The 24,551-nt window shown below is 41.2% G+C and overlaps 1 protein-coding gene across 1 annotated transcript in view; it reads right to left on the bottom strand.

Moving 5' to 3' along the window:
* The window catches only part of LOC136884018 (gamma-aminobutyric acid receptor subunit alpha-6), an 86,767-nt gene extending 64,007 nt beyond the window's left edge, over nucleotides 1–22,760 (bottom strand). Inside the window, exon 1 of the mRNA XM_067156019.2 lies at nucleotides 22,347–22,760. Coding sequence (XP_067012120.2) covers nucleotides 22,347–22,521 — 175 coding nt within the window. The 5' untranslated portion in view covers nucleotides 22,522–22,760. The remainder of the gene's footprint in view (nucleotides 1–22,346) is intronic.
* Nucleotides 22,761–24,551: the final 1,791 nt, after the last annotated feature.

Here is a 24,551-nt window from a genome sequence, read left to right as displayed (position 1 = left end):
TTCACACCAGGCAAATGCTGGGGCTGTACCTTAAATAAGGCCACGGCCGCTTCCTTCCCATTCCTAGGCCTTTCCTATCCCCTCGTCGCCATAACATATATCTTGTCGATGCGACGTAAAGCAAATGAAAATATCCTGAATTCTAAATGAAAGCCAAAGGTAGATAGTACTGCCTCTGTGGGTCCGTGGTAGAGTGTCGGCCTCCGCATCCCAAGATAGCGGGTTCAAACCTGGCAGAGGAAGTCGGATTTTTGAAGGGCGGAAAAAAGTCCATTCGATACTCCATGTCGTACGATGTCGGCATGTAAAAGATCTCTGGTGATACATTTGGTATTTACCCGACAAAATACATTAAATCTCAGCCATAGACTCCCAAGAGAGATCCGGTTTACTCTATCTGCCATCTAGGGGGCCTAGAGTAAAACGGAACGTTGAAATTGACGAGCAGACAGCCAGATGGCGTCAAATCGAAATGTCTGCACACGGTAGCTGAGGCCATACGATTATTATTATTATTATTATTATTATTATTATTACTGTACAGAATACAATACCCCATAGTATTATTGTGGACAGCAAAAAGTCATAATGTGTTAAATGTCATGACCTATGTATCATGGAGATGGTAATTTAGGTTGCTGAATAAGTATTTCTTGATATTATCTATGATGTTCTCTATCGTAGGATGATGAGTACCCAACCCCTGCATGAGACTTCATGTGTACTTGGTCACACTGTCTCTGCAACCGAATAAGAAGTCTATTACAGACCGTCTGTCTGGACGGATTCGGTACGGGATGCACGGTTCGTAGATGTTCCTTTCAGAGTCAACCACACTGGCTTGTTAACTTCTATCTCAAAACGGACAATTGTATCGACCACGGTGGCTCGATGCGATTTACAATGGATTGCAACGATGTCTGCTCTTTTTATAGATCCACTAGAAGACCGCCAATGAACATATTATTATACCAGGATTAGAAACCAGACCATGAAATTGGAAAGTTCACCTGGGAAGCTATTTTAATTATTATTAGTCTATTATTATTATTATTATTATTATTATTATTATTATTATTATTATTATTATTATTATTATTATTATTACTATTATTGTTACGGAGTATCCCGTGGTAGTTAGAGGTGAAAGAAGGTGCGGGTGTAAACGGGTCTCAAGCTACGAAATTAGAGTTCATGTACAATTTAACAAGGTTATATTTTCTTTATAAAATAAAAAAAAAATAACAAGCATGGCAGGTACAGAGTAGCAAGGCCACTATTCGAGAATGTACAATTACAGAGTTACCGGATGGGCTCCGAGAGCCAAACCCACAATACTTGAACAAGTAGCCCAATTTTACAATATACAGGAATCCAACAAAGGGGCAGAAGACCCCAATCATGCCCAGGAGCACTTGCTCCAAAATTACACAGTAAAGCCTGCTCGAGGCACACAGAAATCAAATTTCAAAAGAGCAATACGCTCTCAATGTTCTGGCCTATAAAAGACCACACCAAAATTGATTTTCAAGCTGTCCTCTAAGGACATAAACACAGGGGTAAGATACCCAACCTACTGAGGCCTATTAAATGAGAAAAGATTAATTACATGGCCTCTAAAATACCAATTTGAGAGGAGGCGAACTGCACTCCTAATGCATTTGTTTAAAAACCTAATTTGGCTCTAGGCCACTAATGCAAGGGCTAATCCCATACTACAGAGGTGACTTTAGAAAAGAACAATTTACATTACATTAAGGAAGAATCGGTTGTGAGAAATAAGTTCACCTCAACACAATATGAGTGGGAGCTCGAGAGGGTTAAGCACTCTCTATCCCAATATGTAGCTTAAAGGATAGAATAAATACAAGGTATCTTTACATTTTAGGGAAAGTTACATGGTGGAAACGCTTCGGACCCGCCCCGAGAGCTAAACTGCTGAGCTAGCAAGAAAAGAAGTTATAATACGGCCATTACCTTATTGTTGAACTGCTGCCCGAAGAAAGAGGCGCTTCCCGCCCCCTGCTAAGTACTTTACACACTGAAAGATGGAACAGAAGTGGCCCAGAGACCCCAAAATCAGCAGTTTATATACTCTCGCGGAAAGTTCGAGGCGTTTCAGGGAAGAAAACACCCGCCCACAATCACTTTATTGGCTAGGGTACAGCAACATATCCCCTTTGGAGAAGATACACCTGATTGGTTAGAAATTAATTTTAAAAATTCGGGATTGGCTAAATACAAAACAAGGGGAAATAAAGGGGTATACAGCCAACTTAAACAATAACAGAAAGAAATTTAACAAGAAACAAACTTTTGAAATAAAAATTTCTCCAAAAAACAGTTCTTTCACTTCGCACTAGGGTGCACTATTGTTGATCTTCAGTAGTGTCCTCTAGAAGAGAAAGTTCACACTTCTTACAATAGGGAAACAAAAATGCGTCGAAAACGACCCAGTTCAGAAACTACAACATTTCCCAGTAGTGACATCTTCTGAGAAAGTTGAAAATTAATACCGTAGATAAAGTTCAGACTTCCTCCAGCAGAGGAGTTTCAATTGGCGCAAATTTTAAATAAGCGGCGTGGAGGTGTACCGCCCGGTACAATTACAATTATTATTATTATTATTATTATTAGTATTATTATTATTCACCTAAACGGGTCCAAGGTATAATGGGTTCAAAATATTATTATGAATAAATAATAATAATAATAATAATAATAATAATAATAATAATAATAATAATAATAATAATAATAATAATATGCTGAAAGTTGTAAAATGGCAGGGAGGGAATCAGTTAGGTAGAAATGTAGTAAGCAGTCTGGCCTATGCTGACGACTCGGTCTTAATGGCAGATTGTGCCGAAAGCCTGCAGTCTAATATCTTGGAACTTGAAAATAGGTGCAATGAGTATAGTACGAAAATTAGCCTCTCGAAGACTAAATTGATGTCAGTAGGTAAGAAACTCAACAGAACTGAATGTCAGAATGGTGATACAAAGCTGGAACAGGTCGATAATTTCAAGTATTTAGGTTGTGTGTTTTCCCAGGATGGTAATATAGTAAGTTAGATTGGATCAAGGTGTAGTAAAGCTAATACAGTGAGCTCGCAGTTGCGATCAACAGTATTCTGTAACAAGGAAGTCAGCTCCCGAACGAAACTATCTTTACATCGGTCTGTTTTCAGACCAACTTTGCTTCATGGGGGCGAAAGCTGGATGGATTCAAAATATCTTATCCATAAGTTAGAAGATTTTTTATACCTATTTGTTTTACGTCGCACCGATACAGATAGGTCTTATGGCGACGATGGGACAGGAAAGGCCTAGGAATGGGAAGGAAGCGGACGTAGCCTTAATTAAGGTACACTGCCAGCATTTGCCTGGTGTGAAAATGGGGAACCATGGAAAACCATCTTCAGGGCTCTCGACAGTGAGATTTGAACCCACTATCTCCTGGATGCAAGCTCACAGCCGCGCGTCTCTACCCGCACGGCCAACTCGCCCGGTTAGACTCAGATCCTAACGATTTAAAGTTAAGAAGTATAGAACTAAATGAGGCCACAGCACTAGTTGCAAATAGAGGATTGTGTCCACGTTCAGTAAATTCACAGAGGCTTGCAGACTGAACGCTGAAAGGCATAACAGTCTAAAATGATAATGTATGTATGTATAATAATAAAGTGAACTCGTGTCCTATTCAGGCACACCGTCCAATGGAGGTGAGCTGCATGCACCATTTTAACCACATACCAGCCCTCCTGCCATTCTTAAATTTCTGACAGCACCGGGAATCGTACCCGAGGCCCCGACGACGGCAGCTAATAGTACACCGAGTGAGTTGGCCGTGCGCTTAGAGGCGCGCAGCTCTGACCTTCCGTCCGAGATATAGTGGGTTCGAATCCCACTGTCGGCAGCCGTGAAGATGGTTTTCAGTTGTTTCCCATTTTCACACCATTCAATTACTGAGGCTGTACCGTAATTAAAGCCACGACCGCTTCCTTCCGACTCTTCGGCTTTTCTTATGCCTTCGTCGCTGTAAGAGCTATCTGTGTCGGTGCGACGTAAAGCAAAGGTTTAGTAGCCCATAGATGAGGTGAAAAGGCAGTGTATTTCTCCACCATCCACGTAAGTATTTAACACATAATCTGCGAATGTCCTGTCAGTTGTAGAAGTGCTTGAAACTAGGTCAGCAAATACTTATGATAGATCCTGATACGATAAAAATGTTAACCATTTTAACAAACTGCCAGTCTCGGAATCTTTGTTAAGGTATTCACTTAAGAGAGCCCAATTGCGCCGAATTTTACGATAAAATCTTTGTGCTGTGTGGAAAACGCAACATTACAATTTTTGGAAACAATATTCAAAAATTACATTCTAGCAGGAAACTGTTCAGCACATTCAAAGTCGGTATTCAAACGGTGAATATTAAGTTCGAGTGCTATTAAACTCGTGCATTAAGTCTTAATTTTGGACCACATGTTAAGGTAGCACTGTAAAGGTTATTCTACGGAAGCTCAATTTGTAGATATAGCAGATATTTTGGGTTCAGGAGATCAAAAGGTCTGTATCACGATTGACCTGTCTAAAGCATTTTATAGGGTGGAAACTACTGGCAAAAATGAGTGCAGTTGGACTAGACAAAAGAGTGACTGAATGGGTGGCTATATTTATAGAAAATAGATCTCAGAGAATTATAGTAGGAGAAGCTTTATCTGACCATGTAATAATTAAGAGGATAATTCCTCAAGGCAGTATTATTGGACTGTTGTTTTCTTATATATATGAGTAAAGAAGTGGAATCAGAGATAAGGCTTTATTGCGGATGATTTTATTCCGTATAGAGTAATAAAGATAGTGAGCAACTGCAAAATGACCTCGATAATGTTGAGATGGACAGTAGGAATGGAATGGTGATAAACGGGGTTAAATATCAGGTTGTAAGTTTCGCAAATAGGAAATGTATTCTCAGTTTTAATTACTGCGTTGATGGGGTGGAAGTTATTTACGCCTTTTCTTAAATTATTGCAAAGAAATTGTAAATTTATTGAACATCTCCCTTGATAAGTTATTCCAATCCCTAACTCCCCTTCCTACAAACGCAAATTTGCCCCAATTTGTCCTCGTGATTTCCAGCCTTATCTTCATATTGTAATCTTTCTTACATTTAAAGACACCACTCAAACTTATTCGTCTACTAATTTTATTCTACGCCATCTCTCCACTGACAGCTCGGAACATACCGCTTAGTCGAGCAGCTTGTCTCCTTTTTCCCAAGTCTTCCAAGCCCAAACTTTGAAACATTTTTGTAACGCTACTCTTTTGTCGGAAATTATCGAGAACAAATAGAGCTGCTTTTCTTTGTATTTTTCCCAGTTTTAGAATCAAGTAATCCTGGCGAGTTTCCATGCACTCAAATCATACTCTAGTTGAGGTCTTACCAGAGACTTTCAAATTGTTTCCGACTGTTGACACAACATTAAAAAATTCGTTCACTTAAACATTTTCATTGCACTTACGATTAGTGCGTCTGAAGGAAACAGACCCATTCTTTAATAGATTCACTTCACTAAACTTAGTTCTCTCTTATGAAGAACACTTTTGCCATTTTCTTTTCAATTGTATTTGTGAACGTATTATGCAAGTTACAGAATGTCAAGCGGTGAGTGTTCGCAGTACAGTATATTATCTGCGCACTCTTTAGTGATAGATTTACACCCTAGTGCTGAAGCGGTCGACTTTGGTTATCTTCGAGATTCGTATTGGCAACCTTTGAAACACAAACTAAGAATCGCTTATCATCACTGTGCGACATCTGGCGTACACTTTAAGTACTCGTACTGTTGTTGTTTACACAGCAAAGCCAAACTATAGAATTCATGCTAGGAACACGTTTCGCAACGGGAAATGTTATATAGTATTAAATATTGTGTGTGTGACACAGTTGTTTGCTTAAAATAATAAAGGTTTATAAAATTCATATCGATCGATCATATTATCGATTCAATTCAGATTTCATTTCCATTCAGTTGGCAGTATTGACGGAACCCTTCTTACTTCTCCAACGAGTACAAAAATCTATCACTAAAAAGTGCGCGGATAATACGTAGACCAAAGAGACTGTTCTGGCGGCTCGTTCTGGCAAGCTACTGCACGTATGCCCGAGATACTGGGGCGTGCTTGGGCAACATGCGTATACCAAGGAGGGGGTACTGGTCCAAAAACACTGTTCATTTAAATAAAAGATCATAAAACCTGGTCCAAACTTCCAGCGCCGGTTCATACCACCTACGCTTGACTAACAGAACAAGTCCCGGGAGTCTTAAGTTGTGTCCTATCATTATCTCTCTCTTCTGATCAGTTTTTTTTTCTTCAAATCGTTCCACTCTCACCAGTGCGATTCGGTATCTCTTCATTCGTGAATCGATCCACCTATTTCACGTTCATAATTCTTCTGTAACACTACCTTTCAAAAGTTTCTATTCTCTTGAGTCTGAGTTAATTATCGTCCATGTTTCACTTCCATACAACGCCACGATCCAGACGGAAGTCTTCAGGAACATCTTTCTGATCCCTATATCAATGTTCGAAGCGAGCAAATTTATTTTCTTCTGCCACCGTCATTTATCCCACTACCCCGGTAACAATATACAGGGTATCCCAAAAATACCGACAACGCTTAGTATGTTGTGCAGGAAGGCAAATAAGAAGAAGAAATCCCTATCCAGAAACGCACGGCTTGGACGCTGTAGCGCATCGAAGTGTGAGATGGGTGTGCGTTTCACATATCGTCAATAAACCCAGCATGAGTAGCAGATCGGGCTCATTACAAAGGGCGTTCGAACTGTGTACCTCCTACGTCATTGCAGAGCCTACATCGATGGTGCTGATCCTCACGCACATGACCCAGTACGTGCGGTTGTATTTGAAGAATTTCAATCGCTCCGTGGACCCGAGCAATAAAGTCCTCCGCTGACGTCACAGGAGTGACGTACAACCATACTCTCCATACTACCTACGTGGAACTGTCCGGCTTCTCTTAGCACAATGCTGTCCGCTCACGTATCAATACGTGTTTCCAAACACGGTGCTCTGCAGCCGATCACGTATAAATACGTGTTTGTGCAAGTCTGTCTTCTGATGCCATCTAACGGTTATTGAGGAACTATTTGGAGATTATCCTTGATGTGCCTAAATGGTAGAAAAACTACGCTTCTTTTAGTACTAGTTTTGCCCATTTTAGTGCGTCAGTTGCATTTGTTTTTGCCTTCGAATATTTTCCGTGTATCCATCAATGCTAGTAAACAAAAATGGCAGCCTCGGTAAACAAAAACAGTGGACTGACTCCTGGTGATATTATACATGAATTATACGCTGATAATTTGTCATATGTTTCCCGTGATTGTGAGGAGAGTGAAGATGAATTGTCTAATGATAATTCTAGTGCTAGTGTCATGCATTTATGTGGAAGTGATGCGTTGAATGACACGTTTATTGCACCATGTGAGCAATGACCTGATGCTTCAGATAGCAAAGATGGTCTAGATGTAAGTACTGTTGATAATATTCTCCCTATTTCTGGCAGTGAGTGGCCTAACAGGATATTATACTGTTTTTGGAGTCTTTCTCGTGGACCCCTGGCGTTAAAATTTCGCCGAGTGAACCTGAAAATGTAGGTTGTGATGTCAAGTTGTTCATTTGTAATGATTTGTAGGCGTATATGATGGAGGAATCAAACAGATATCATTACCAGAATGAACCGAAATATAAAATCTCACCAAAAACTTTAAAGTGGACAGATATAACTGTGAATGAACCTAAAATTATTAAATTATGATACCCTGCAATAACTCCATGTCACTGCCAAAACCTTCCGGCCACAGGGGCCAGTTATACGTCAGATGGGCCGGACAGCAATGTGTTAGTTGTCTCTCGATGGCCGCGAACGTGAAATGTGGGGTACGTCAATTTGGAAAACGTTCCGTATACAATCTTGCAGCAGCTCTACCATTGCAATCCGCTTTGCCGTATGCAAGCACCATGTGGGTCATTTCCGCAGCCGTGTACTGGTACATGTCGCGCTGCTGTTAACGTCACTGCACCGACAGACTACAATACACAAGTAACGCAGAAGGATGCGCGTCTACGACGACAGTATGGAGGAATGTAGCGCATGCTCAAGGATGTTATTAGGCTGAAGTCGTCCATCCGCAGTACACGGATGGCTAAAGTGTTGCATATCTTCCGTATTAAGACACCAAAACAGAAGAAATTTTTCACAACCGTTCTCAGATTTTGACGCTCTCCAGTGCCCAAACCGTGCATTTCCGGACAGAGGTTCCTTCTTGAAAACCGATCAGTCCGCCATCCCGCACAACGTACTAAGCCTTGTCGGTGTTTTTTGGGGACACCCTGTATGACTTCATTTCCTAATCCAATATACCTGCAGCACTGACTTCGTTCCACTACACTCCATTACTTTTGTTTTGGACTCGCTTCTTTTCATCTTTTACTCCTTCTACATACTATTCTATACTTCTTCCATACTATTCAGTAATTTGTCCATTTCAGCAGAATCGCGTAAAATAATACAATCGGGAAATCTCAGAGTTTTGATTTCCTCTCTTTTGATTATGATTCCCTATCCAAATTTCTCTTTGATTTATTTTACTACAACAATGATGGGGGAGGGGAATTGTAGCCTTGCCTCACTCCTTTCTGGTTTACTGCTTATTTTTCACACCCCCGATTCTTATCACTGCAGACTAATTTTGGTTCAGATTGTAGATAATTTTTCTTTCTCGGAATCTGGTTACGATCATCTTCAGAATCTCAAAGAGCTTGGTCCAGTCGGCGTTGTCAAATGCTTCTTCTACATCTACACATGCCATATCCTTAATTGCCAATAATAATATTTATAAACTCTGAAGTTCAGCAACACTGGGCGTGATCATCCCTCTGATAGGTAATCCATATGTTGTTGGCTTCAGAAAAATAATAAGGAACTGACCACCCTACCGCACGTAAATTCCAGCTCAGGAAATGTACTGAGTGGCATCTGGCGGTACTGGTGACAGTAAAAAAGTCACCAATGTCGAAGTTTGGATAATGACTAGCTAGGCCACGTAACAGGTTCAGATAAACAGATAAAATCAATCTGATTCTTGGCTGTAAACTCCCCATTCATATGAACACCTACGCGGTGCGGATCGAATAGTCTGACAGTGTGTCATGTAAGAATGTGCATGATTCATAGAAATGTCAAGATAAAGAAGAAGATCGGTGCAAAATTTCAAGGGATTCCAGAAGAAGGAGAAAAGTAATACCATCTGGACACAAGAAAGGAGGAAAGAGCGAAGTGAAAGGATGAAGAATTACGGAAGTAAAAAGAAGGGTTAAGATGAATGCATAGCAGTGCCGCCGACTTCGTGGGGGAGGGCGGTGCAAGGCGTTTTCTGACCCCGCCCCCGAAAAATTATCTTATAGTACGCGAACCTTTTCTTGAGCTCTAAGCTCCATAGTGCTGAATGGGAATTAGGGCTCAAGAAAAGGTGCCATTTTGCCACCCCCAAAAATTCTCCTTCTAAATATTAAGTCCCCCCTAAAACGTGGAGTTAAGTAGTCTTCGGAGGCTGATAAGGTGTTAAATCTGGAGAAGGTGGACATGATTTTACATCAAGAAATTAGATTAGAAAGTGGACATTCATTCAGAGAACTACATTTCTCAATGGAGACTGTTCAGGCGGTACATCTCTTGGTAGAGTTTTCATATTTCGTATCATGAAATGCATAACACACAGTAATAGGACATTCATTAAGAAAATGTATTTATGGAGCAAGTTCTATTTTTGTTTACTTGTGTTTACTTTGATAGCTTCGTACATAAAACATTCCTTCAAAATATTTATTTATGAATCAAGTTTTATTTTTCTGTTTACTTGTGAATATTATTAAAAACTCCGTGCATAAGTCTGGTTCAAAAATTATATTTGAGAAACAAGCTCCATTATTGTATTTTGTTTTTCTGTTTGTGAATATTGTTATCATATAGGAATGTTTGCAATAATAGTTCTTCCTCATTTCACATTCCTGTGTTCATGTTAATCATGCCCCGTCAATAAATACCCGAGGTCAGCGTGTCTGATACACAAGTTTACTTCCGTGCTCCTTTGATGACCAACAACAAAAAAAGAACAACAACGATTACAAGTTTAAAATTTGCTTTACATCGCACCGACACAGGCAAGTTTTTGTGGCGACGATGAGATATTTGTAATAACAAAGTTTTTATTCTAATCCACCTGTTCAATACATTATAATGTTGTCACATTTAAAATATCTTCATTAATTGACAAGTTATTTGTAGGACATGTTTCGCTCCCTTACAGAGCATCATCAGCCAGATCTGAATCTCAAAAAATGGTTATGTTAGAAAACAATGACTCCAGAACTATTGAAACATTTTTTCACAAACTATTATAATATCATAACATACATAAACCTTGATCATGCCTTAATAACACAGGCTTAGTAGGAAATACACATTAAAATTGTGGTAGAATGAGTTATTCTAAAATACTTAAAACAAGTAGCATGTTTAACATCTTTGAAATAGGTGAAATTCTATCTTAAGAACTAAATTTGTAAGTTTCTTTGTAATGAGATTTGGTAAAAAATGTTTGTATCCTTTAAGGATACATACATACATACATACATACATTATCATTATAGACTGTTATGCCTTTCAGCGTTCAGTCTACAAGCCTCTGTGAATTTACTAAACGTCGCCAGAATCCTCGATTTGCAACTAGTGTTGTGGCCCCATTTAGTTCTACACCTCTTATCTTTAAATCGTTAGAAACCGAGTCTAACCATCGTCGTCTTGGTCTCCCTCTACTTCTCTTACCCTCCATAGCAGAGTCCATTATTCTCCTAGGTAACCTATCCTCCTCAATTCGCCTTACATGACCCCACCACCGAAGCCGGTTTATGCGTACAGCTTCATCCATCGAGTTCATTCCTAAATTAGCCTTTATCTCCTCATTCCGAGTACCCTCCTGTCATTGTTCCCATCTGTTTGTACCAGCAATCATTCTTGCTACTTTCATGTCTGTTACTTCTAACTTATGAATAAGATATCTTGAGTCCACCCAGCTTTCGCTTCAGTAAAGCAAAAGGATAAGAGTCTATAAAGATTCAAAGATCTCGTCGATACGATATTGAACTTGTGACTGGATCAACCAAATCTGAATCTCGAAGAATGGTTACGTTTGTAAACAATGACTCAAGAACTATTAAACAATTATTTCATCAATTCAAACTTAATTTACTAGAGTATCATAAAATCCAGAATCTTTGGTGACATTAGTCACTTGCGACGATGAGGTAGGAAAGGCCTAGGAGTGGAAAGGAATCGGCCGTCGCCTTAATTAAGGTACAGTCCTAATATTTGTTTGGTATAAAAATGGGGAAACCGGGGGAAACCATCTTCAGGGCAGCTGACACTGGGGTTCGAACCCACTATCTCCCGGATGCATGGTCACAACTGCGCGCCCCTAACCGCACGGCCAACTCGTCCGGTGCGACTACAAGTAAAATTTACTATAAATATTACAACAAGTAATTCTATCACACTCAATTACTTCCCAGCTCTGTGTAGGGTGTGCATCCAGGCTCCCTTGAGCATTTTCTCGGGGATATTTAACATCAGATTGCCTGTTGAAAATTATCTCTGAAATTTCCAAACTTGGGATACTTGAACTGTCTCTACTTGCATAACAATACAAGATACGTGTGTGGGTGGGATGTTGGTTGATTGAGCAATTTTAGAGCGTAAGCACACTGCTGACTATTCTCGGCATGACCACCCGGTCAGTACACGCCGCGCTATTGATATTGCTGGACCAACCGAGTGGAGGTGTTGAGTTTTACGGCACGTCTACCAATGATCCCACCACCACTACATTTAGAAACACTAAAAAGAGAACACAACCCATCAACAACAGTGTTATATTTTACTTACTAATTAATTATTAATACTGCGTGTTTTAACATCCCTTTATTGTAGTATTTTTTAATCCTGCAATATTGCTCTGAAATGTGTTTCCTTAACGAGATTGTGAAGATAAGTTACAAATTTCTTCATAATTATGATCACCAGGATATTTATAGGCTGTAGTAAGGATGTAAAAGCCTTCGTGACTCAGGCGGCAGCGCGCCGACCTCCCACCACTAGATACCGAGGTTCAAATCCCGGTCACTCCATGTGAGATTTGTGCTGGACAAAGCGGGGGCGGGATAGGTTTTTCTCCGGGTACTCCGGATTTCCCTGTCATATTTCATTCCAGTAGCACTCTCCATTAACATTTCGTTTCATCTATCAGTCATTTATCATTGCCCCAGAGGAGTGCGGCAGGCTTTGATAGCCGGCACAATTCTTATCCTCGCCGCAAGATGGGGCTTCATTCATTCCATTCCTGACCCGGTCGAATGACTGGAAACAGGCTGTGGATTTTCAGTAAGGATGTAAAGGAAAGAACATGTAAATCTCTGGTAAAGTCCCAGTGCATGGGTGTAACTCAGTGGCTCAGGCGGCAGCGCACCGGCCTCTCACCGCCTGGTTCCGTGGTTCAAAATCCCGGTCACTTCATATGAGATTTGTGCTGGACGAAGCGGAGGCGAGACAGGTTTTTCTCCGGGTACTGCGGTTTTCCCTGTCATCTTTCATTCCAGCAACACTCTCCGATATCATTTCATTTCATCTCTCAGTCAATAATCATTGCGTCAGTGAAGTGCGACAGGCTTCGGCAGCCGGCACAATTCCTATCCTCGCCGCTAGATGGGGGCTTCATTCATTCTATCCCTGACCCGGTTGAATGTCACGAATGGGCTGGGAAACAACTTGAGAGTAAGGAGTCGACCTGCTCGACTACGCGATATATTCTAAGCTGTCAGTAGAGAGATGGCGTGGAGTAGAGGTGTGACAAACGGTTATTTTTGTGTAACTGCTACATCTGTCACTGCTACAATAAAGTATCCGTGAAAAGTAACATTCAAAAATAACGTCCAACGTTACTCACCTTTTATTGGTCACAGACTGGTCACGGCTTCAAGCTGATCTGTGTTGCGAAATCCCATTCAATCACTCGCACATGCACGCACGCATCACTACACCGTTGAAAGTCTGTGCAGTAAAACACGCATTCCTGTTTATTATAGAGTTAATGAGAGGCAGACAACGGATGAAATGAGAAGACAACGTAGCGTCTTTTTAGAAGAGTGAGTTTGACAATGCCCCGATCAAAGATAGAAGCCAAGAAAACATGATGATCCGTCTGCCAAACTTCGATACAAACCGGTACAAGAGGATCAATTAAGTAAAATGAAGTAATGTTATGTTATCTATAATATATACGGCTCCATGGCTAAATGGTTAACCTGCTGGCTTTTGGTCCCAGGGTCCCGGGTTCGATTCCTGGCAGGGTCTGGAATTTTAACCTTAATTGGTTAATTTCGCTGGCATGAGGGCTGGGTGTATGTGTCGTCCTCATCCTCATTTCATCCTCATCACGACGCGCAGGTCGCCTACGGGAGTCAGTTCAAAAGGCCTGCACCTGTTGAGCCGAACTTGTCCTCGGACACTCCCGGCACTAAAAGCCATACGCCATTCCATTCCATCTATAATATCATAATTGAAAGTTAGCATACTAATTTATTTATGGTACAAGAAAAATTATGCGGATGAAACTCATAATAATATTATAATATAGGTAGCCCCGTGCGATGTCTGAGGCAACGATTACCCCTGAACAGTTGAATATGTCATAACAGTTTACACTTTAGTTATTAGATGACCGGGCGAGTTGGCCGTGCGGTTAAGAGCGGGCAGCTGTGAGCTTGCACCCGGGAGATAGTGGGTTTGAACCCCAATGTTGGCAGCCCTGAAGATGGTTTTCCGTTGTTTCCCATTTTCACACCAGGCAAATGCTGGGGCTGTACCTTAATTAAGGCCACGGCTGCTTCCTTCCCATTCCTAGGCCTTCCCTAACCCATCGTCGCCATAAGACCTATCTGTGTCGGTGCGACGTAAAGCAAATGGCAAAAAAAAAAGTTATCAGATGACAGCAGCAACTTAAAGAAATACTCTGTAGAGTAAATTATACACTATAGTGTATTTGACTTAAAGCAATCTCCTACGAAAGCTCTCTCACTTGGAAGACATGCGAACTATCTGAACTCTGAAGGTCACATTCTGTGTCCGTAAGCTGCTACTAGTGACAGTTCTCACTTCCCAGTTACTGTTTTCACTAATACGTTCTTTTGTTGTCGTTACTCTGTAACCTGTTATTTTTGTCCTCGTTACATTTGTAACAGTGACATGCATGTAGCTGTGACAAAGTAACTGTCACGTTATTTTTCAGCCATCCCTAGCGTGGAGTAACATTAGTAGTTTAATAAGCTTGAATACAGCTTCAAAAAGTAGGAAAACAGGAAAGATAAAGTTAGAATTTAAGACTATAAATTGGGGCAAATATTAATTTATAAGACAAGGAATAAAGGACTGGAATAATTTATGAAGGGAAATGTTGGATAAATTTCCAACCCGCCGAAGTGAGTGGCTCAGGCGGTTGAGGAGCTAGCCGTCTGATCCCAACTTGGCAGGTTCGATTCCGGTTCAGTCCGGTGATATTTGAAGGTGCTCGCTCAAATACGACAGTCTCGTGTCGGCAGATTTATTGGTATGTAAAAGAACTCCTGTGGGACTAAATTCCGGCACATTGGCTTCTCCAAAAACCATTCAAATGCGGTTAATGGGACGTAAAAGCTTTCTTCTTCTTCCGATGTGGCGTGCTAAGAAGCACGTGCCTCAGTTCAGTTCTTCATACTTTGTTGTTTTCTTTTCTCTTCCGTTCCTTCCAATATTCTTTCATCCTTTCAATATACTGTTTGTTTCTGTGCTTTGACCACTTAGCACCAGGTTTCTTGTTCAATCTTCCTTGGAATCCCTCCATACTTACTACCCTCTTTCTAAAAATCGCTCTGACCATATATACCGTTATATTATTCCTTTATAAGTATTTCTTTACTATAATATAATTTCGTATGGCGCAGGACAGGCAACAGTGGAAGAGGTTCATCCCATGACAAGACCTGCCATAAGGCAGAACACCTAGATAGATATAGCCCTTGTAAGGCAGACCCTCCGATGAGGGTGGGCGGCATCTGCCATTGTAGGTAACTGCGTGTTATTGTAGTGGAGGATAGTGTTATGTGTGGTGTGTGAGTTGCAGGGATGTTGGGGACAGCAGAAACACTGTACTTTTTGAATCCAGCTAGTTGTTGCCTTTTTTGTCCCAAAGGTACTTGGAAATCCTTTTTTATTAATCTGGAATCATCTATTCTGTAAATGTGTCCAAAAATTGCACTCTCCTTTTTCTTATGGTTTCTGTTATGTTTTCTATGTTCCTGTATATTTCATCATTAGATCTTAATTTCCATAATTCTGTTGTTTTCACAGGGTCTAAGATTTTTCCCATGATTCTCCTTTCTAGTACCTCAAGTTTATTTCTTGTTTCCTTGCTAGTGCCTTTACGTCGCACTGACACAGATAGGTCTTATGGCGACGATGGGATAGGAAAGGGCTAGGAGTTGGAAGGAAGCGGCCGTGGCCTTAATTAAGGTACAGCCCCAGCATTTGCCTGGTGTGAAAATGGGAAACCACGGAAAACCATCTTTCAGGGCTGCCGATAGTGGGATTCGAACCCACTATCTCCCGGACGCAAGCTCACAGCCGCGCGCCTCCAACCGCACGGCCAACTCGCCCGGTCGTTTAGTACCTGGCATTCACTTGCATATAGGCATTCCGGTTTCACAACTGTAGTGTAGAGTCTTATTTTTTGTTGTAAAAAAAATCGTGATACCATATATTCTTTCCATCTTGTGTAGGCCCTACCCGTTCTTCTACTGCAAATTTGTCTCAAACCTTTTCTGAATTATTTTTCCCAGATATTTGAATTTCCTTACTCTTTACTAACATCCGTTGCCAAAAATTTTGGAGCGTTCTTTATGTTTGTAATAAATGTTGTTTCTTCTATGGAGATTCTCAAAGGTATTATTATATATATAATTCGCTGGGGCCATCAAGGACCACGTTAAGTCTTGTTGCATTTGACACTGAACTTGGCCTTCTTTAGAGCCTAAATTTCCCTCATTTTCTGTGAGTGGGCCTGCTTACGCTCCTCTGTCCAAGGGGCACCGTCTCTTCTCTTCGGTTGCTCGTCTCGTTTTAGCCCGTTCGTCAATATTTTCTTGCGGAAGAGATCTGTGTTAAGGGCGTCTTCAGCTGAGATATGTAGCATTTGCAGGTCTTCTTTGGTATTTCTAAACCAGGGAATTGTGGTTTTGGGGTTTGAATCAAAAAAGTGAAATATTTCTTTAGTTAACTTTCTTTCGTCCATTCTTTTCAGATGACCATAAAATCGTGCCCGTCTTTTTCTGATTGTGTCGGTAATTTTCTCTATTTTGCTGTAGACTTCCTTGTTGGATCTCTTTTGATGGATTCCATTTCTGTACTTTGATCCCAAGATTCCTCTCACAATTTTGCGTTCTCTTTTCTCCAGTTCTTCAAGGAGTCCTTTGTTATTATTATTATTATTATTATTATTATTATTATTATTATTATTATACGCTGACGCACGTCAAACCTGCAGCCAGGATCGTCTTCAGAGCAATTACAAAGATGAAGGAGAATTGTTAATGGCAATTGTCATTCCACAGTGTCCGACTCAATGGCTAAATGGTTAGCAATGGTTAGCGTGCTGGCCTTTGATCGCAGGGGTCCCTTTTTTTTTTCTATTTGCTTTACGTCGCACCTTCACAGATAGGTCTTATGGCGACGATGGGATAGGAAAGGCCTAGGAGTTGGAAGGAACCGGCCGTGGCCTTAATTAAGGTACAGCCCCAGCATTTGCCTGGTGTGAAAGTGGGAAACCACGGAAAACCATCTTCAGGGCTGCCGATAGTGGGATTCGAACCCACTATCTCCCGGATGCAAGCTCACAGCCGCGCGCCTCGACGCGCACGGCCAACTCGCCGGGTCCCGGTACTAAAAGCCGTACTCCATTTCATTTCACCGGGCGAGTTGGCCGTGCGCGTCGAGGCGCGCGGCTGTGAGCTTGCATCTGGGAGATAGTAGGTTAGAATCCCATTATCGGCAGCCCTGAAGATGGGTTCCCGTGGTTTCCCATTTTCACACCAGGCAAATGCTGGGGCTGTACCTTAATTAAGGCCACGGCCGCTTCCTTACAACTCCTAGGCCTTGCCTATCCCATCGTCGCCATAAGACCTATCTGTGTCGGTGCGACGTAAAGCCTCTAGCACCATTTCATTTCTCGCTCCATAGTAACCAAACTCAAGATCGAGAGACCCCGTTAGACACGTAGTTCAATCCACGGTTTCCAGAGTCAAGGAGAAAGATCTTGAAGAGTTAACTGTTGAGGATGGCCATGATCTACTCAGTAGATAGCCGTCCCTTAAGTTAAAACTATTCGGGGTTTTAGCAATTTATATCGCCTTGCGAATTATTCTAGGTGTAAAACGTTTATCTTTATAAATGCCAGATATTACATCAAAAATGATTTGATCGTCAGCCACAGCTGACTTCTCGGGCCGGCAAAGACGTGAACGACAATAATCATCCTAATCATCTAGGAAACAAGAACCCCCTATGGGTGGCGGATGCAGATCATTTTTGATGTAATATCTGGCATTTATTAAGAGAAACATTTTACACTTAGAATCATTCATGCCGCGATAGAAATTGATAAACCCCTAAATTCTTTTAACTAAAGGCGACGGCTTTGTACTGAGTAGATCATAGCCATCCTGAATAGTTAACTTTTCAAGATCTCTCTCCTTGGCACAGGGATGATGGATCTTGAACCATGAGATTACCTGTACTTAGTACCACCATACGAGGAACACCATGGGTCGACTGTACTTGCGATTAGTACCACTATGTGAGGAACACCACAGGTCTGAGAGAAGCCTGTGGTTAGTACCACTATGTGAGGAACACCACAGGTCTGAGAGAAGCCTGTGGTTAGTACTACTATGTGAAGAACACCACAGGTCTGGGAGAAGCCTGTGATTAGTACTACTATGTGAGGAGCACCACAGGTCTGGGAGAAGCCTGTGGTTAGTACTACTATGTGAGGAACACCACAGGTCTGGGAGAAGCCTGTGGTTAGTACCACTATGTGAGGAGCACCACAGGTCTGGGAGAAGCCTGTGGTTAGTACTACTATGTGAAGAACACCACAGGTCTGGGAGAAGCCTGTGATTAGTACTACTATGTGAGGAGCACCACAGGTCTGGGAGAAGCCTGTGGTTAGTACTACTATGTGAGGAACACCACAGGTCTGGGAGAAGCCTGTGATTAGTTCCACTATGTGAATAACACCACACGTCTGCGAGAAGCCTGTAAAAAGTAGCACTATGTGAGGAGCTCCACAGGTCTGGGAGAAGCCTATGGTTAGTACCACTATGTGAGGAACACCACAGGTCTGGGAGAAGCCTGTGGTTAGTACCACTATGTGAGGAACACCACAGGTCTGGGAGAAGCCTGTGGTTAGTACCACTATGTGAGGAACACCACAGGTCTGGGAGAAGCCTGTGGTTAGTACCACTAAGTGAGGAACACCGTGAGTCTACGTTACTTGTGATTAGTACTGCTACATGAGAATCACACTGGTTCTGCTTTATCAGCAATTAGTACCATTATGAGGGTCCGGTGAAATGGAGTTTGGACTCCTTTAAACAACAAGCATCATCGATTTAGGATTGTGCTTTGGTTGCCGTCCCTTGTTCAATTTATACCATAGTTTTAAATTATTTTATGGGAAGATGGGACATTGCGGTTCGGATCCACTGATTGTTTTAAGTTCATGATCATTGTTCATCGTCGTCTTTTTGAATTCTAGTTAGTGGATGAATTGTGTAATTATTTTAAAAAAGCAAAGCAAAGTCACCTCCGTACAGGCCATGAAGGCCCTTGGAGGAGTGGAAGGTAAAGGCGTCCACCATTGTTAACCTCGGCACGTGATGGGGAAGAGTGGTTAGCTCTACGCCCGGCCGCCTTTGTCCCCAGAAATTAACCTGGTACTCATTTTTGGTGTAGGCTGCGTGAACCTCAGGGCTATATGCACCTCCGGAAGTGGAAATCTCGTTTCTTAAATTTTACGACTTCTTGACGGGGATTCCAACCCACGTCCTTCCGGGCGAACCAAGCACGCCTTTACCGCCTCGGCCAGGCAGCCCCTTTGTAATTATTTTACCTTTCAATATTATGAGTTGGACCCGCTGATTACTTGAAATTCATATTCATTCATTCATTCATTTATCGCCATGTGTTGAATTTTGGTTAGTGGGTGAATTTTGCAATTTTAATTGTCCTTGTATTTCGTCTCATCTCATACCATTAGCGGCCGATGACCTGAATGGTAAGCCCCTTTAAAGAATAAGTATCATAGGAAACAACAGAAATCAGGTACTTCATTCTAACTTTGAAGGTTGATCTTTGCATTGGTTGGGAGTGGCGGTCTGTCTGTCAGGAAATGTTCAAGTTCCACACAATAAAACCTTAAATCTTCGGCTACGAGGGAGGCATAGAACGAGCGATGCTGGAAAGCAGGTGTTGAAGGCAGGCTAGAGGTGCTAAATAATAGACAGACAGATTACTGCACGTTAAATGAAGTTATAAACGCAACAAGTGAGAAAATGGGTCGTAGAGATATGACAAGTGTGACGTGTCCACTAATAGAGCAGTGACGTGTTAAAAGGCTTTGTGAATGAGCTTAGATATAACAGAGATAAAACGTTAGTGTCATAAATCTGGATGGCAAAAAAGTCCACTTCAGAAACTTAAACGGTGTGATGGGCCTGTGACTGACTAGTAACGCTAACGTGACTGTCTGTCACCCTCCGGCTTTAATGAAACTTTTCAAATTAGTAAAGCTATGGTCTGCCTGCATGGTGTGGTAGTTCCACTCCCGGAGGCCGAGTTCGATTCCCGGCTCTGCCACGAAATGTGGTACGTGGGCTGGAACGGAATCCACTCAGCCTCGGAAGGTCAACTGAGTAAAGGGGGGTTCGATTCCCACCTCAGCCATTGTTGAAGTGGTTTTCCGTGGTTTCCCACTTCCCTAGCTTAAGGTGGTACCTAACTTAAGGCCACGGTTGCTTCCTTCCCTCTTCCTTGTCTATCCCTTCCGGTCTTCCCATCCCCCAGAAGTCCTCTGTTCAGCATAGCACGTGAGGCCACCTGGGCGAGGTACTGGTCCTCTTCTCCTGTTGTATCCTCGACCCAATGCATCACGCTCCAGGACACTGCCCTTGAGGCAGCAGAGGTGGGATCGATCGCTGAGACGGAGAACAAAACCAACCCTGGAGGGTAAACGGATTGAGAAAGAAAGAAAGAAAGAAAGAAAGAAAGAAAGAAAGAAAGAAAGAAAAGTAAAGCTATGAAGAATAATAGTCCATCACTCGTTGGCTGAACGGTCAGCAGCGTACTGGCCTACGATTCAGAGGGTCCTGGGTTCGATTCTCGGCCGGTTCGGGGATTTTAACCTTAATTGGTTAATTCCAATGGCACGGGGGCTGGATGTATGTGTTGTCTTCGTCATCATTTGATCCTCATCACGGCGCGCAGGTCGCCTATAGGTGTCAAATAGAAAGACCTGCACGTGGCGAGGCGAACCCCTCCTTGGATATCCCGGCACTAGAAGCCATACGACATTTCATTTCATCTTTGCTGCCAGGACCTAGTGTTTATAGTGCACTATGTCTTCTGGTATGGGCTAGAGCAATTTTGTTACTTTCATTGATCTATCTCTGTCTTATCCTTGGCTTTGACAAGGAATGAGCGATGCTAGTAATGCCATTCCTTGTGCAGCCAGACCCTGCTACGAATGGTGTGAAAACGTTGCTCATAGGGTCGGTTGGTGCATGCATTTCCGTGGGCTTGGCAGACTGATATGTAATAGCAACTTCTGGCTCGGTGAGGAAAGTAACGGGAAACTACCTCACTCCTCATTTTCCTAGTACGCCTCTTCATTGATGCTTAGTCCATCTATGACAGCTTACTTCTAACATTGCTGACTGTCGTTTACGCGTTTCCTGTTTTTCAGATTGTTTTTACCGTACGGGTAGTCTCACTCTCATTGTATCATTCGGTCAGATGGACACATGCTAATACTCTGACGAGTCATAGCTGGCAGCTTACTACTACTACTACTATTACTACTACTACTACTACTACTACTACTACTACTACTACTACTACTACTAAAATGTGTTCGATATATTCTATATTTCTTGCAGACCACTGGGAACATACGCCTGTATTACTATTTTCTTTTTTATATAAGAACAAACACAAGGAACGAAATTATGCACACTAACACAAAATCGTTATTTAGTAATCTTAAACAACCCATTAGCTACCAGAAAAAGGAACACTAATAAAAATAAATGAGTGGCAATTTGCACCTTTTTATGCAAGAGCTTGGGGTCTTAGCACCACTGCCATCCTTTGGTGGACATAAGAATCCTTTACTCTTTTCCGGACCCATGTCTGATGATACGTAGTGTTCGCTGACCCTTTGCACCTTAATAGCAAAAAATCTGAATTGTTAAAAAAATTGGCATTTTGCCCATTTTTACTCGTAAGTATTCAAATCCGAAATATCATAGTGACAGTTAAACGGCGTCATGAAACATCTAGGTAGATCTATTCTAAATCATGTATGTGACGAGCAATAGGCGTGGAAGAGCCTCCGTGGCCCTGGCTCAGGCGGCAATATGCCGCCCTCTCACCTCTGGGTTCCGTGGTTCAAAACCCGGTCAGTCCATGCGAGATTTATGCTGGACAAAGCGGAGACAGGACAAGTTTTTCCTTCGGGTACTCCGCATTTACGTTTTTGTTTTTTAAAAATAATTATTTGATGCCTATGATTCCATCTGGCCAAGCAAGAGCGTAAAGAATGTTATTTGCAGATATTTGACTAGTAAATATGACGAAACACTTACAAAATGTTTGCAGGACTTAGTTCCTTTCATAAATTGTAATTTTTTAAATTTCTCAATGTAGTAAAATTGTTAAAGTCGATCAAAAGTGGTCATTTCTTTCCTTAATTTAATTCTTAAAAATAATTCTCTTAAATTGCTTGTCAGAGACAGTTCCTTATCAATAACTTACTGTACATAAATTTGGCACCCTGCACCTTTCTGCTTATAAATATTGTTTGTTATTAAATTGAAATAAAAAATGAGCTTTTATCTTACCGCCAAGACCTGGTCGTATCCTCTTGTCGTATCTGTCTTTATCCAGCAAATTATCCAACAACAAGGACATATTCTTTTGGAACACTCTGTAGTCTCTGTTGAGGATAGTCACAGCTTTCACATTTGGCTTTGCAAATGTCAGGAACAGCAGCAGAATACAGGATAATTTCCACATGTCTGGTGTAACTATTTTCAAACCAAGTAATCTTGCTCACTTTGGAATTCAATTGTATGTTGCACGATGCCTCGGATTTCAACGCCCTCTTTGTGATTTTAGTACATCTTAATCTTCTTAAATTAATTCCCAATGTAAGAAGATTGTGATTTCTTGTACATAATAATCTATTTAAATACCTACACAAGGAAAACACAAAATGAACACAGCCTCACTTAGTACCGGATTAAAAATACTTCGTAATGGTTGGTTACTAATTTTCAAAAATATTGATATATAAAAAATAGTAAAGAAACAGAACATTCAAGATGACTTTTTCTTGAAAATATTCAGGGAGAGTTCTACAGTAGCACAAAAAGGAATTCGTCATGACAGCCTATTCTATAATATCCCATTATATGATTTACACTGGTTAATTCTGAATTGATAAAACTTGTTTCATATTTAACTTTCTTTCTCATAAAAAATAGTTTGTAATTATTGAATCACCTTTCATAACAATAATAATAATAATAATAATAATAATAATAATAATATTCCATATATTAATGATTCAATGACGTTTTTTTTCGTGGAAAAAACTGAAATCCCTCTTCATGTCGTTTGTTGTTTTAAAATTCACAGCCGTTTCCAAACTAAAAAAAAATAGAAATTTCTAAGGGGATATTTCGTTTCTCAACAGTCTGTACCCACCAGTCATCGGGAAATCGAACTCAAGTTCTTTCCAAGCACGTGAACACTTAACACGAACACAATTCACTGTTAGTCATTGTGACAATTTTTTTCACTTAAAAAAAAAGTTTGAGAAATTTATTCTTGAAGCGCACACACGCTATTTATGTACAGTAAATTAATTGTTTGCAAAATAACAAAGAAGTAAATATGTTTTTGAAAAGAAAGAGATATCAATTAGGATCGTCCATAAAAGGAAAAATGAATTTAAATTGAATAGATGGTGAACAACTGGTGTAAATATTTCTTACGGTTTCAGTAAGCAGACACACACGGATTTTAAAACACGTTCGCGATATATCTATGTATAGATACTCAAGTATAAATGTTGCGAACTCTAAGCTGTCTTCGCGATGCTTTGGTTACTCTTAGAAAGATTTCCAAGATATTGAAAACTTGCCAGAATAAGAACATTTTTTTTTTTGCTTCTCCTATCTTTCCCCCTCCATCCCTTTCCATACCCTTCCATCACTACACTCTCAGAAAAGAAAGAGAGGGAACTAACCAAACGGACAACAGGTGTAGTCGCAGTAAGAACAACCATTCAAAAAGCAGTTGGCCACGACTTCCAGATCTTTTCTCATGATGAAACAAAAGAAGCATGCCAAAGAGGACAAAAAGTAGAGAAAGAAACAAATAGCTTGGTGGTATAACGCTATCTATAAATAAATTGAGACGGAAGTTTGGCAAATATACCTCTACCTCTTTCTCTCTCCAATAATTTATAAATATCCATAATATTCTTTCTCAATATTAACGTTTCTTCCCCCCCCCCCCTCTTCTGTCGGAGATGCGGGTAATTGCAAACATAGTCGCCACGCGTCTCCAAAAATCTATTTCAGTTTCTGCGGTGAGCATGACGGAATTGTTAGCTTGATCCGAGGTAACGAAATTCTATCATTCCTCCGGATGATTCACGGAGATCACCCGCGTCTTGCGAAACTCATTTCTAAAGACATTTAGATTAGTTGATGCCGTACTCAACACTAATGTGCATTTTACCGAGCTCGATAGCTGCAGTCGCTTAAGTGCGGCCAGTATCCAGTATTCGGGAGATAGTAGGTTCGAACCCCACTATCGGCAGCCCTGAAAATGGGTTTCCGTGGTTTCCCATTTTCACACCAGGCAAATGCTGGGGCTGTACCTTAATTAAGGCCACGGCCGCTTCCTTCCAACTCCTAGCCCTTTCCTGTCCCATCGTCGCCATAAGACCTATCTGTGTCGGTGCGACGTAAAGCAACTAGCAAAAAAAAAAAAAAAATGCGCATTTACAACGGGAGATACAGGGCTTCTAGCTT

Source organism: Anabrus simplex, chromosome 12 (genome assembly GCF_040414725.1).
Source record: "Anabrus simplex isolate iqAnaSimp1 chromosome 12, ASM4041472v1, whole genome shotgun sequence".
In the NCBI taxonomy this organism is placed as follows: Eukaryota; Metazoa; Arthropoda; class Insecta; order Orthoptera; family Tettigoniidae; genus Anabrus; species Anabrus simplex.
This window is presented reverse-complemented; position numbering and strand designations above follow the sequence as displayed.